Here is a 13,369-nt window from a genome sequence, read left to right as displayed (position 1 = left end):
GTCCTACTTCCTCCTCTTGCTAAAGGAAAACAATGAGAAGCAGTAAGTTACAATCTCCTTCTCCTAGCTAGGAGAAGCAAGGGGTTAACCAGTCTTGGTTTACTAAGTATCTCTGTCAGGCTTTTATCTGATCCTTCCTCCCTTCCTCCCCTGCCCACCCCTTCTGTAAATGTCAACCACTTCCTGAGGAGCCTGGTACTGGTGAATTTCACACCTTTCTTTTCTTTGTGAAGAAACCTGGGTGTTAATGGTACAGGATTGGGTACCATTGTGTGTCTCTGGCTGTCTGTTAGTAAAGCTTAGGATGCCTGTGGAAAAAAAGTAGGAGAAGGTGAAGAAATCTGAGAAATGAGATACTAGGAAATAGTTTTAAATCAAGTCTTATTTTTAAAGTGAGTGTGTGTTTTGTTAGCAATTTTTAAATGTACATTGTAAAAATCGTAATTTTTAAAAAGCTTAACATTGAGAGTATAAAGGAGTCTAGCAAAGGAAGGGGCTATTAAAAAAAATTAAGGCACAATCAGAAAGAAAAGCTGGAGAATTCTCTGACCTTTTGCTCTACAGGTGTATTTACAGGAGACAGCAATGGAAACTTGGTCAGTTGAGCAGGTCTGCAGTTGGTTGGTGGAGAAAAATTTAGGCGAGCTAGTTCATAGGTTTCAAGGTGAGTTGTTTATACTTTCCAAAAATTTTAATTGAGCAACCTAGATATTCTGATGTCCTCTCTTACTGAAAATTACTTTTGTTGCCAAATGTCTGTGTGCATGTAAATGTGGATGTGGGGTTGCTGCAGTAGAGAACTTTACATTTCTTTATGGACTGTAGCAGAGTTTCCACTTGAAAGTAACATCCACAGGAGAATATAGTGTTTCAAGAACTCAAATAAAATAAAGTCTTACGGGTCATTTAAAATACATATTTGATATATGCATTTAATATTGCTTTTGTTCTTAAGTAATACAGTATGTACTTTTTGTAGTGTTGGGTTTATAAGGTTGAATACCGGCTAGGAGTTATTACGAAGAATAATTTCCTAAGGTTTTTTTCTTTATAAAAACAATACCAGTTAGAGAGAACTAGAATGGGGAGGGTGTTAATGTGGAAATAATAAGTTTTTTATTGTGATTCCACGTTCTGGTGCTTTCTTAGGACCAGGCATTGATTTGGAATTATGCAACATTGGAGTTCTGTCTTTGTCAAAAATATGGATACATTTATAATGGCAGGGGACAAGTTTAGATGATCCTTTTATCACTAGAGGGAATTTTGCCTCTTCAGAATGCCTGTGTTTTGCCAGAAAGCCATGTAGAAACTAATTTTTTTTCTTTTTCCCAGAGGAAGAAGTAAGTGGGGCCGCTCTTCTCGCACTTAATGATCGGATGGTTCAGCAACTGGTAAAGAAAATTGGGCACCAGGCTGTTCTGATGGATTTAATTAAAAAATACAAGCAGAACACTCAAGGACTGAAGTCCCCAGAAAACCCCAAAGAGGCAGCCCTGGTCATGCAAACAGAAGCAGCCCGAGAGTGAGTATGTTCATAAATGGCCTTAATTTTTTTTTTCCCAAGTTTTCCCAATGGTGTCTAGAGCATGACGTTTGGGTTTAAAGCCCTTTGAAAATTGTGATCATTTTCTGCTAGACTGTATGTACAGTATTTCTAATATTTGAGCAAAGGACGTTGTAAAATTTTAAGAGTCAAGAAACTTTCTTATACACCATTTTTTAAACACTGATTCCAATCATTAGGGAAGTCCTATTAGCAAGGATTTTCTATGTAAAATGCTGTGGAACAAGCAGGTGAAATAGACATGTAACAGAAGGACAAACGGATCCTGAAGCTCTGGTTTTAAGATCAGGCTTTGGAAAAGGCATCTTGATTGCTCCTTTGCTTTTCCCAAAACTGTTTATTTATTAATCTAGTTATTTATTTTCCTAGGATTTCTTAGAGTAATGAACTTATACTCTCCTCTAGTTGCCTTTACGATGTAATTTGCTAAACACATTATTGTCACATGAGTTTTCTAATTTTTTAAGAGTATCCTTATAATAATGAATACTATGAAACACCCCAAAAAATCATGTAGAAAAAGTAGTGGTGGCAGATAAAAGCTCTGAAGTTTGGGGATGGTTTTATCTGTTTGTTTTTTAATCACTGACTTCTGCAATGGAAAGAAATGATAACAGGATTTATAAGGCTGAAATTTTCATTTTACACATCCATCTATGCCCTGGGATCATTTCAGCCATTCTGATTTGATTTTTCCATTTTCAAGATTTTTTTTAAGGTTTCTAAGATTAAATAAATTTTAAAGATTTTGATGATTGATAAAATCTATTCTATGTTTTTACTTTAATTTTTTGAGATTAGATTGGTAATAATAAAGATTTCTCTCTTTCTCCTTGATAAGTAATATAATGGTAGAGACCTGACATAAGCAAGTTTATTTCTAGAATATTTGAATATTTGGGACATGGAGGGGAATAGGTAGCCTTGAAGGGATGGTATAGAGCTGGACTGGAAATTCTACTAATTGATTTTTTTTTTAAAAAAGCTTTTTGGTTTTTTTGGAGATGGATCTCAGTCTGACCCCCAGGCTGGAATGCTGTGGCAGGATCATAGCTCACAGCAGCTTCGAATTCCTGGGCTCAAGCAATCCTCCTGCTTCCGCCTCCCAAGTAGTTGGGATTACAGGCACTCAACACCATGCCTGGCTAATCTATTTTTATTTTTTTAAACAAATGGTGGTCTCACTATGTTGCCCAGGTTGGTCTCCAACTCCTGGCCTCAAGCCATCCTCCCACCTCAGCCTCCTAAAGCGCTGGGATTACAGGCAAGAGCTGCTTCGCCCGGCCCCCAGCTGATTTATTTGAAGGATTTCTAAACATTGTTTTGGCATATCTGTGTAAAAGAGGACACTCTTGAACATGTAAGTTTTGATGAAGTTCCCATTGCAAGCTTTTACTCCTTCCCAGCAAGGGAAGGGTAGGAACCTGAAAGAGAGATCAGGGTAATTTCCTTGTATTTTGGGATGAGTAGGACTTTTGAGCTGGAAGTTCCCTTCCATTGAGTGGAATCTTGATATTGCCTTAGGCACAGCTTAGAAGAAAACAGGCAGTCTTGTTTCCACTGCAAATCAGTTTGTAATGTTCTCAAGCAAAAGAGAACTGGCTGGACTGCCAGGAAACCTGGGCTTCCTTCCTCGTTCTACCACTGACTTGGATTGATTATATTAAATGTTGGCATTCCTGCTTCTTCATCTGTACATTGTGAAAAGTAATATGGTACTTACCTCCTCTTTAATTCACACTGATGTTAGGAGTATCACAATCTTTGAGCAAATCTGTCCTTTTTCTCCTAGACTAAAATAGTCCTGTGTTAAATATGAAACTTTGTTAACCGGGTTAAGAAAGCTAGTTTCAAACATGGCCAAGACTGGGACCACTGTTTGTCTGGGGATTTATGAGTGGGGACTTTGCACTCTACCCACAAGCAGCTGACTCACCTTAGGGATTTGTTTGTCTTGTATTTAGATTAAATTCTGCTGGTGCAGAATTACAATTGCATGTGAGAAGAGAAAACTTACTGCTTTATATTTGATTAAAATGCTTGTTGGTTGTATTTGCTTATTGTCAAATATATTTATTAACTATGTTGTCACTTGACAATCATCAAGTGAGAATGATAGTAGAAAGAGGTATGAGAATACGCTGTGTAATTAAACCCCCTTAGAGAGTGTTTAATAAAGATAGGAGACTTGGTGTACAGAAGAACCCTGAAGCTAGCTATCAAGACACCTGATTTCAACCCCCTGTCATGATATTAGCCCTTCATCCAGCCTTGGAAATTTGTCTGACCCCTTTTAGTTTTAGCTTCTTCAATTGTAAAATGAAGTAGGTAGAATAAGTGATACTTTAGGTCCCTTCTAAAGAGTCTGTGATGGCATTCTAGATCTGAGATAGCTGATAGGTTTCCGTTTGAGTAGATTCCCATTAATGGCTAGTGGTTGCCTGTGTGAACCCAAAAGTCTCTGAGAGAGGTCTCAATCAATTTAGAAAGTTTATTTTGCCAAGGTTAAGGATGCATCCATGACATGGCTTCAGAAGGTCCTGATGACATGTGCCCAATGTAGTCAGGTACAGCTTGCTTTTATACATTTTAGGGAGACATAACACATTAGTCAGTGTAAGATTTACATTTGTTTGAACTGGAAGCGCAGAACAACTCAAAGCTGGGGCTTCCAGATCACAGGTGGATTTAAAATTTTTCTGATTGGCAGCTCAGTGCAGTGGGTCACGCCTGTAATCTCAGCACTTTGGGAGACCAAGGCGGGCAGATCACTTGAGGTCAGGAGTTCGAGACCAGCCTGACCAACATGGTGAAACCCCGTCTCTACTAAAAATACAAAAATTAGCCAGGCATGGTGGTGGGTGTCTGTAAACCCAGCTACTCAGGAGGCTGAGGCAGGAGAATTGCTTGAACCTGGGAGGCAGAGTTTGCAGTGAGCCGAGATCATATCATTGTACTCCAGCCTGAGTGACAGAGCGAGACTCTGTCTCAAAAAAAAAAAAAAAAAGCCAGGGGTGGTGGCTCACGCCTGTAATCCCAGCACTTTGGGAGGCAGAGGCAGGCGAATCACGAGGTCAGGAGATTGAGACCATCCTGGCTAACACGGTGAAACCCCGTCTCTACTAAAATTAGCTGGGCGTGGTGGCGGGCACCTGTAATCCCAGCTACTCAGGAGGCTGAGGCAGGAGAATGGCGTGAACCCAGGAGGCAAAGGTTGCAGTGAGCCGAGATCCGGCCACTGCACTCCAGCCTGGGTGACAAAGCAAGACTCCGTCTCAAAAAAAAAAAAAAAATTCTGATTGGCAATTGATTGAAAGAGTTATTATCAATAGAAATGTCTGGGTTATAAGGGGTTGTGGAGACTAAGGTTTTCTCATGCATATGAAGCCTCCAGGTAGCAGGCTTCAGAGAGAATAGATCATAAATGTATCTCTTTTTTGTTTGAAATGGAGTCTTGCTTTGTCTTCCAGGCTGGAATGCAGTGGTGCTGTCTCGGCTGACTGCAACCTCTGCCTCCCAGGTTCAAGCGATTCTCCTGCCTCAGCCTCCTGAGTAGCTGGGCTATAGGCGCCAGCCACCACGCCTGGCTAATTTTTTGTATTTTTAGTAGAGATAGGGTTTCACTGTGTTAGCCAGGATGGTCTTGATCTGCTGACCTCGTGGTCCACCTGCCTCGGCCTCCCAAAATGCTGGAATTACAGGCATGATCTACCATGCCTGGCCCATAAATGTTTCTTATTAGACTTAATGTCTGTGTTGATGTTAATGCTGGTCAACTTTTCCTGAATTCTAAAAGGGAGGAGGATATAATGAAGCATGTCCAACCTTCCCTTCCCATCATGGCCTGAACTAGTTTTTCAGGTTAATTTTGGAGTGCCTTTAGCTGAGAGGAGGGGTCCATTCAAATGGTTGGGGGCCTTAGAATTTTATTTTTGGTTTACACCTGGCTTTTTTTTTTTTTTTAATGGAGTTTCACTCTTGTTGCCCAGGCTACAGTGCAATGGCACGATCTCAGCTCACTGCAACCTCCACCTCCCAGGTTCAAGTGATTCTCCTGCCTCAGTCTCCCGAGTAGCTGAGATTACAGGTGCCTGCCACCACGTCCAGCTGATTTTTGTGTTTTAAGTAGAGACAGGGCTTTGTCATCTTGGCCAGGCTGGCCTCAAAATCCTGACGTAAGGTGATCCACCTGCCCTGGCCTCCCAAAATGCTGGGATTACAGATGTGAGCCACCATACCCGGCCTGGCACGTTATTTTAAAAAGGATTTGTAGGCCACTTCTGGGCAGGATATTTAGCATCTTGTTGATACCTCAGCAAATGATGGGGATATGAAATAGGCGGGCATATTTGCAGTTGCTTTTTGGTGGTTGTTCTTGTTGAAACTGGTAGAAAAATCATTGGTCAGGAAGGTGAAAAACTGAGTTCAAATCCTGGCACTGCTACTGAGTAGCTCACCAGGAGTTGCTTTGCCTTCTAGGCTTCAGTTGCTTTACTTGGAAAATGAGGGAGTTAGTAGAGTGTGTTTCTAAGATCATGAGGTTTCACAGATAATAAAATGTCTCCCAAAGTGGCAGAAAGCAGAGTAGGGATCTGAGAGTTTACCATTTAATTTTGCCAGACAAGAATATTAGCTAAAAAAGAAACATTCTATAATCACCATCATTTCATAAAGGAAAATATTGTCTTTTTTTTTTTTTTTTTTTTTTGAGATGGGGTCTTGCTCTGTAGCCCAGGCTGGAGTGCAGTGGTGAGATCTCGACTCACTGCAAGCTCCGCCTCCCGGGTTTATGCCATTCTCCTGCCTCAGCCTCCCGAGTAGCTGGGACTACGGGCGCCTGCCACCACGCCTGGCTAATTTTTTGTATTTTTAGTAGACTCGGGGTTTCACCGTGTTATCCAGGATGGTCTCGATCTCCTGACCTCGTGATCCGCCTGCCTCAGCCTCCCAAAGTGCTGGGATTACAGGTGTGAGCCACCACGCCCGGCTGGAAAATATTGTCTTAATGCCATTTCAAAATAGGATAGATCAGTGAAAACAGCATTATGAACTGGCAGCAGTCTGCCTCCTGGCACGTAGAACCAATTAATTAAATGACGCCAGAGGGGCCTTCTTTCCGTTCTCTTACTCATGAGTCTAATGTGGAACTTGGAAGTGGACACAGACCATGATATTTACTCTGGGCTGGTGCTACCCTCTGAACTGCTGTGAGATCAATGGTCATGTCACCTGTTGAATAGTGCCTGACCCACCTCTTCTTTCTTCGTTACAGGGATGAAGAGTCCTCTAGTCCAGCCAGCCATGGGGAGCAAATGCCATCTTTCTATCCAGCTGAAAACTTTGATAATGGACTAATTGACCAAAGAGTATTGAAACAGAGGTGGGGATACCAACTTTAAGACAGTTTAAAGCCAAATAACATTCTTCTCTATTTCTTCTTGATAAAGTTTCATATGTTTAGATGTATTTCTAATTTGAAACTTTTTGTTTTCCTGGAAGGGAATATATTTTTATCCAGTGATAAAGATATTTGGTAAAAGATGAAGATTAAATTTCCTGATCTTTGTACTGTAAAAGTGAAGTTTTAGAATGATAGTGTACATGTTTCAAGTGTACATTTTTAAGGAAAAAGAGGATTTCTCTGTGATAAACTCTTCAAGGTGATTGGCAGTAGTCACAAAGATGAAATTTATTCAGTGAATAATGTTCTATAGAGTATCCCTTGGTGGAGTTTGAGTTTTGAATTTTGTAGTTGTTGCTTTAACTTGACTCTCCCGTTAGGGGGAGGTACGCATTTGCTTTATATTCCAGTTGTTTTGGTAAACATTTCCTCCATGTTCCTACACTGGGTTTTACATAGTGTAATATTTCAATATATGGATTACAGCAGAACAAAGGAAAACGGTAGACTTAGAGAACCACATGTAGGATTTGGTGCTGAGATGGTCATAGGTAAGATGTGATACGGAGGTCACAGCATCCCCTAGAAGAGTGGTTCCCAATCTTTTCGACACCAGAGACTGATTTCATGGAAAACAGTTTTTCCGAGGACTGGGGTCGGGGGGATTGTTTGGGGATGAGTCAAGCACATCCCATTTATTGTGCACTTTATTTCTATTATTATATTCTAATATATAATGAAATAATCATACAACTCACCATAACATAGAATCAGTGAGGGCCCTGAGCTTACTTTTCTGCAACTAGACAGTCCCATCTTGGGGTGATGGGAGACAGTGACAGATCATCAGGCATCAGATTCTCAGAAGGAGTGCGCAAGCTAGATCCTTCACATGCACAGTTCACAATAGGGTTTGCGCTCCTATGAGCATCTAATGCTCACTGATCTGACAGGAGGCGGAGCTCAGGTGGTAATGCCAGTGATGGGAAGTGGCTATAAATATAGATGAAGCTTCGCTCGCTCACCTGCTGCTCACCTCCTGCTGTGTGGCTTGGTTCCTAACAGGCCATGAACCAGTACTGGTATGTGGCCTGGGGGTTAAGAACTCCTGTCCTAGAGCATTTCACAGCCATCCCACCCAGGCAATCCGTGCATCCATAACTCAGATTACCTATTGTCTCCAGCCACTAACAAGCAAATGCAATGCCTTAAACGTAGTTCATTGAAAAGAGAGACTGTCAGCTTGCACAGAAAGAATAATCGGGCAATAGACAAGAAAGGATGTAGTTTTCACAAACCATTTACACCATCAGCTCGTTTTGCCCACACAGCAGTTCAGAAAGGTGGGCATTATTCTCTCCTTTTTGTAAATGAGTACAAACGAGATTTAGAGCAGTCAAAGGGTTTCTAGCTATTTTTTCGAAGTGGGCTGTTACTGCCTCAGCACAGGACCTAGCCACCCTCAGCATGAGAGCTCAGGGGACTGGGCAATAACCTCTGACTCAGGCCTGCAAGGTCCCAGCAGCCCTATGAGCGCAGAGAAGAGCAGCAGCTTTGATGAGGAGCTCCTGCAAATGGGCTTTGGCTCTGGGCTGTCCTTTCTGCTCTCTTTCCCTCTCTTCAACCTTGGACCCCACCTCCAGCCCCATAGCCTCGGTGCCTCAAGATCTCCCAGTGTAAGGGCCCACTGACTCTTGTTTGGGGTGGCGACGAAGAAGGTGGAAGGGCATGTCCTACGTGTGAAATTCATTGCCTTGGTCTTCCTGGATTGAACTACGATTCAGAAAGTGGAAATCCATTTGTAAAGTGGCTTCATTCCCCTCCTTCCCACTCATGGGTGCTTGCTGATTCCTAGAGCTTGCCTGTGATTGGCTCCAGGTGCACGGAGTAAGCCATGAGCTCTCCACTACCCCTTCCAACAGGAAGCTGCTAATTGCAGCCAGTCCACATGTCTACAACTGTGGAAGTGTGAGTAGAGTTGGGGAGAACTGTGATTAGCCCCAGTGCTACCTACCCTGGTAGCACTGTCTCTGTATCCTCATCTGCAAAATGGAAATAATAATGATACTTTCTCATGGGGCTGTTTTGAGCATTAAGAATAGAGAATGCCTGCCAAGTTCCAAGCAGAGTGGAAGCACACAGAGGACACTCGGTGTACAACCATTTCTCCAGCCCTGCTCCTGGAGGTGTTCCTACTTTCCTTAGGGTGTCTTTTCTCTGCCTACTTAACACAGCAGATGAGGATGCAACCTTCTATACCTGTAGTTCTTCTTTTTTCTTTTCTTTCTTTTTTTTTTTTTTTTTGATGACATGGGGTCTCACTCTATCACCCAGGCTGGAGTGCAGTGATGCAATCAGGGCTCACTGCAGCCTTGACCTTCCAGGCTCCGGCAGTCCTCCCGCCTTAACCTTTGGAGTAGCTGGGACCACAGGTATGCACTACCAGGCCCAGCTACTTTTTTTAATGATGTGTAGAGATGAGGTCTCGGTGTGTTGCCCAGGCTATCTTTCCTCCTTTCTAAGCCTTCTGACATTTGGTCCTCATCATGCTCCTGTGATACTGGCTGGGCAGGGTTATTCCAATTGTTTTCACATGGCTCACTTAATGGCATTTCACATTCTTCATAACACCTGGCAAGGGGGAGGAGAAAAATAGGACTGGCTAAGAAATTGAGAGAAGTAGAAGGGTTTGGAAACTGGAAGTGACACGCCCCTATCTTTATCTCTGGTCGTAAAGTCTATCCTAAGCCCTTCACTTCTCTGTTTACCACCAGCTGCCCATCTCTGCATGCTGTACCTTGGGGTTAATGTTTCAAAAAGTAAACTTATCTTTCCTGACTTCGTATGTATTTGGCAGTAAGAAACAAAATTCCTCTCACAGTAAAGACAACGGGAGTTTATTGTAAGCAAAGCATTTCCCAGCATCTAAGGGCAGAACAAGTAAGTTCCCGAGCATGAAGAAACAGGCGCTGGAAAGCCAGGCAGAGAAGTGGTCCCTTCCTTTCTCACAGGTCGTCTCTGTCTCCATTCTGCTTCCCTGTCTAGTCGGCCTCATTTCCTTGCTTCTCCCTACAAGGACAGATTTATCATACTACTTCTGGCTGTTCTGCTTCCCTCAAACTGCCTGGCATACGACTGCCTTGCCCTAGTACTAACTCCAATGGAAATTCTCCCTATAAACAGCTCAGGTCCTCCCAGCCAACTGACTCTGTCTTTCAGTGTTGCTTTGTTCATGGGCCCAGCTTGAATCAAGTGTCCTCTCCTGGGCAATCAGCTGTGTGGGAGGAGTGGCCCATAAAGGCAGGGTGAAGTACCTATTTTAAATATTTCCCCTGTGGCCCTGCCGTTTATCCAGGGCTGTGGATTGAGAGGGGGCAGAAGATTCTCTCCCCTCCAATGTCCTATCTCAGATGGTGGCTCCACCATCCAACCCTGTGAGCCAGATTGTTGGAGCCACTCTTGGTCCCTTTCTCCTGCCCCTCTGCCTAGGGCACTATCCAGTCGACAGTTGTTGATTAAGGGCCTCCTGTATGATTTTTGTGTCATGGTGTGTAGTTCCCTTCCTCTGCTCAACATCCTTCTACAGAAAGCCTCTGGTGACATTCCAGGCCAGGCACGGAGCCCTTCCTCTGTGTATAGTACCATCTACTTATCTCATGCTTGACTTGTAAACTAGCTAATGAAATTGATCACTTTAAAGTTTGTATTCGCTCATTAGACTATAAGTGCTTCAAGGACAATGACCATTTTTTTGGCTATTGTAAACCTGGCATTTAGCTTGGCTGCTTGCACATAGAGGCTCAATAGGAGCTTTAAAATGGAACTTGGGGCCGGGCATGGTGGCTCATGCTTATAATCCCAGCACTTTGGGAGGCTGAGGCAGGTGGATGACCTGAGGTCAGGAGTTTGAGAGCAGTCTGGCCAACACGGTAAAACCCTGTCTCTACTAAAAATACAAAAATTAGCCTGGCATGGTGTCGTGCACCTGTAATCCCAGCTACTCAAGAGGCTGAGGCAGTAGAATCACTTGAATCCAGCAGGCAGAGGTTACAGTGAGCTGAGATCATGCCATTGCACTCCAGCCTAGGTGACATAGTGAGACTCTGTTAAAATAAAATAAAATAAAATAAAATAAAATAAAATAAAATAAAATAAAATAAAATAATCTTGGGATGTGTGAGCCAATGAAAGACTGAATACACTTTCATAGGAAGGGATAAATATTTGAATAACATCAATTTTTTTAGATATTTTAATACAATCCATATGTTAATTTTTTTTTTTTTTTTTTAACAGAGCCAAACTCCAGGGGTCTATAAGCCATTCATCCATAACAGGCTAGAAATCCGAAGGTGTTTGACCACAGGGCTTTCTTGAAGCCAGCCTTTTTCAAGAGGTAGAGAGGGATGGGGAATAAGTGCCAGCTTTTGGAGTCTCACATATTGGGTTCAAATCTTGACTCCTCCATTTGCCCACCAAATGGTTTCTGAACCATGTCTCCTGAACCTCAATATGTAGTCCTATGAGGTCCCAATGATAGAACGTATTAAAGCACCTGGCAGCTGTTACCACACCTCACAAGCTGGCAGTTACCATTCTTGTGGGGTTTTTTTTTTCCTGTTTTCCCTGAAGTGAACATGTCCATTCCATCCAGATTGTTTGCTGACAAAAAAAAAAAAAAAAAAAAAAAAAAAAAGCCTGGAAACTCACCTGACTCTAGCTCTTGGAATGGCTCTAACAGTAGTGCAAATGAGATGTGTGTTCCAGTGGGTGAATTGGGTGTCCAAGCAAACGCTAGAGTGCTGTGGCACATTGCATTTTTCTCCAGTGACAGCAGATACTGTGCTCTTTAAAAAATTTTTTTTGATACAGGGTCTCACTCTGTCACCCAGGCTGGGGTGCAGTGGCACTATCTCAGCTCATTGCAACCTCCACTTCCCAGGCTCAAACAATTCTCCCACCTCAGTCTCCTCACTGCAAGCATGCACTGCCACACCCAGCTAATTTTTGTATTTTTTGTAGAGAGAGGGTTTCAACATGTAGCCCAGGCTGGTCATGAAGATACTGTGCTCTTTACTGAATTGCTTAAATGCCCTTTCTGGAAGAAGAGATTAATAGGTCCCATATTCATCATGTGCTGGTGATTTTTGGGAAGAGCATTTTTTTACAATGTTATTCTTTGTTTTTTTTTTTTTGTCTATCCTATTTGAAACTGTTCACCTCTCTTTTATAGCTAATAAGGCATGAAATCAGATAAACAGGTAGAGGCTTCCTAAATGCTACTTTCAAGACTGCTCACTTGAATTTTAAATATATGTGTCCAGATGTTTTGCTTCTGTTTTTGGGTATAATTATAAATTAGTCATGGTTTCATGCATATGTAAAAATTATTTTAATGACAAACTTTCTTTTTGTTCTCGGTCTGGCCACTGCAATGAAATGGTGTAGAATAAGCTAATCCTTCTGCCTTTGCTCAGTGATTAAGGCAAATGTCAATGGATTTCAACACATCTGATGTATTGTTTGCAGGCTCTTCCACACGGGTAGTTCAGGCAAGAGGCCACACAGTTGGGTGTGCATCCAATACCAGTGTGCAATAAAGGGAAGCTGCAATGAAGTGTGCCAGCCTAGTTATGGGTTCATTAATGCAGGTTCCAATTAGATGTGTGATTTATCTACTCAATTCCTACTCCTCAATTCCTTGGTCCCCTAGGCCAAGAGCTCTGGGTGAGGGAATGATGAGAGGAACCAGTCTTATTCATCTATCCAGTCCCTGACACAGGTGATCAACAAATGTTCATTGCATGAAGGAACAGATGTATTGAGCATTTTCTGTAGGCTCTTGTTAATTGAAATATATGTGACCACAATAGATAATGCAAGAGCCTTGTAGGAAGACACGGGGGTGAGATGCAATATCTTGAGATCCATTGTCACTCATGGTGATTCAATTATAGAGCTAAAGGGCAGATGGTCTGGGAGAGCAATAAGTATAGATATTAGACCAGGATGTCAACCTGCTAATAGCCAGGGTTGGTAAGTCTGGAGATGAAGATAGGCAAGTATTTGAGTTTAGTTTTAAACCCTAGCTCTGTCATTTACCAGCTGAGTAATCTTGGACAAGTTATATAACCTCACTAGGTCTTACTTTTCTTATCTGTAAAATAAATAGAAGAATGAATTAATTTATGAAAAAAACTTAGGAGCTCATTAGTTTTACCTATTGTTGTTCTTGTCTGGGCAGTCACTAAGACACAGGGTCCAAAGAGATTTAAAAAAAAAATTCTGCTCTCAATTCTAACAAGTGGTCCCAAAGCAGAAGCAGCTCTAGGAACGGCAGGTAGACCAGCAGTATCTGGAAACCTTCCCAGGACTCAGGGCTCCAGGCAAGAGGAGGGTAT

The 13,369-nt window shown here is 42.3% G+C and overlaps 1 protein-coding gene across 4 annotated transcripts in view; it reads left to right on the top strand.

Moving 5' to 3' along the window:
* The first annotated feature begins 242 nt into the window (after positions 1-242).
* The window catches only part of LOC105465782 (sterile alpha motif domain containing 3), a 66,616-nt gene continuing 53,489 nt past the window's right edge, over positions 243-13,369 (top strand). For 2 of the 4 annotated variants that reach the window (XM_071096460.1, XM_024787862.2), the window contains exons 1-3: positions 243-664; positions 1,336-1,525; positions 6,840-6,947. In XM_071096460.1, coding sequence (XP_070952561.1) covers positions 586-664; positions 1,336-1,525; positions 6,840-6,947 — 377 coding nt within the window. In that variant the 5' untranslated portion in view covers positions 243-585. The remainder of the gene's footprint in view (positions 665-1,335; positions 1,526-6,839; positions 6,948-13,369) is intronic. The other 2 variants (XM_071096459.1, XM_071096458.1) reach the window with 2 other exon arrangements.

The sequence above is a fragment of the Macaca nemestrina genome, chromosome 5 (genome assembly GCF_043159975.1).
Source record: "Macaca nemestrina isolate mMacNem1 chromosome 5, mMacNem.hap1, whole genome shotgun sequence".
NCBI classification, from domain to species: Eukaryota; Metazoa; Chordata; class Mammalia; order Primates; family Cercopithecidae; genus Macaca; species Macaca nemestrina.
The sequence above is the reverse complement of the archived record's forward strand: the minus strand, read 5'-3'. Positions and strand labels throughout refer to the sequence as shown.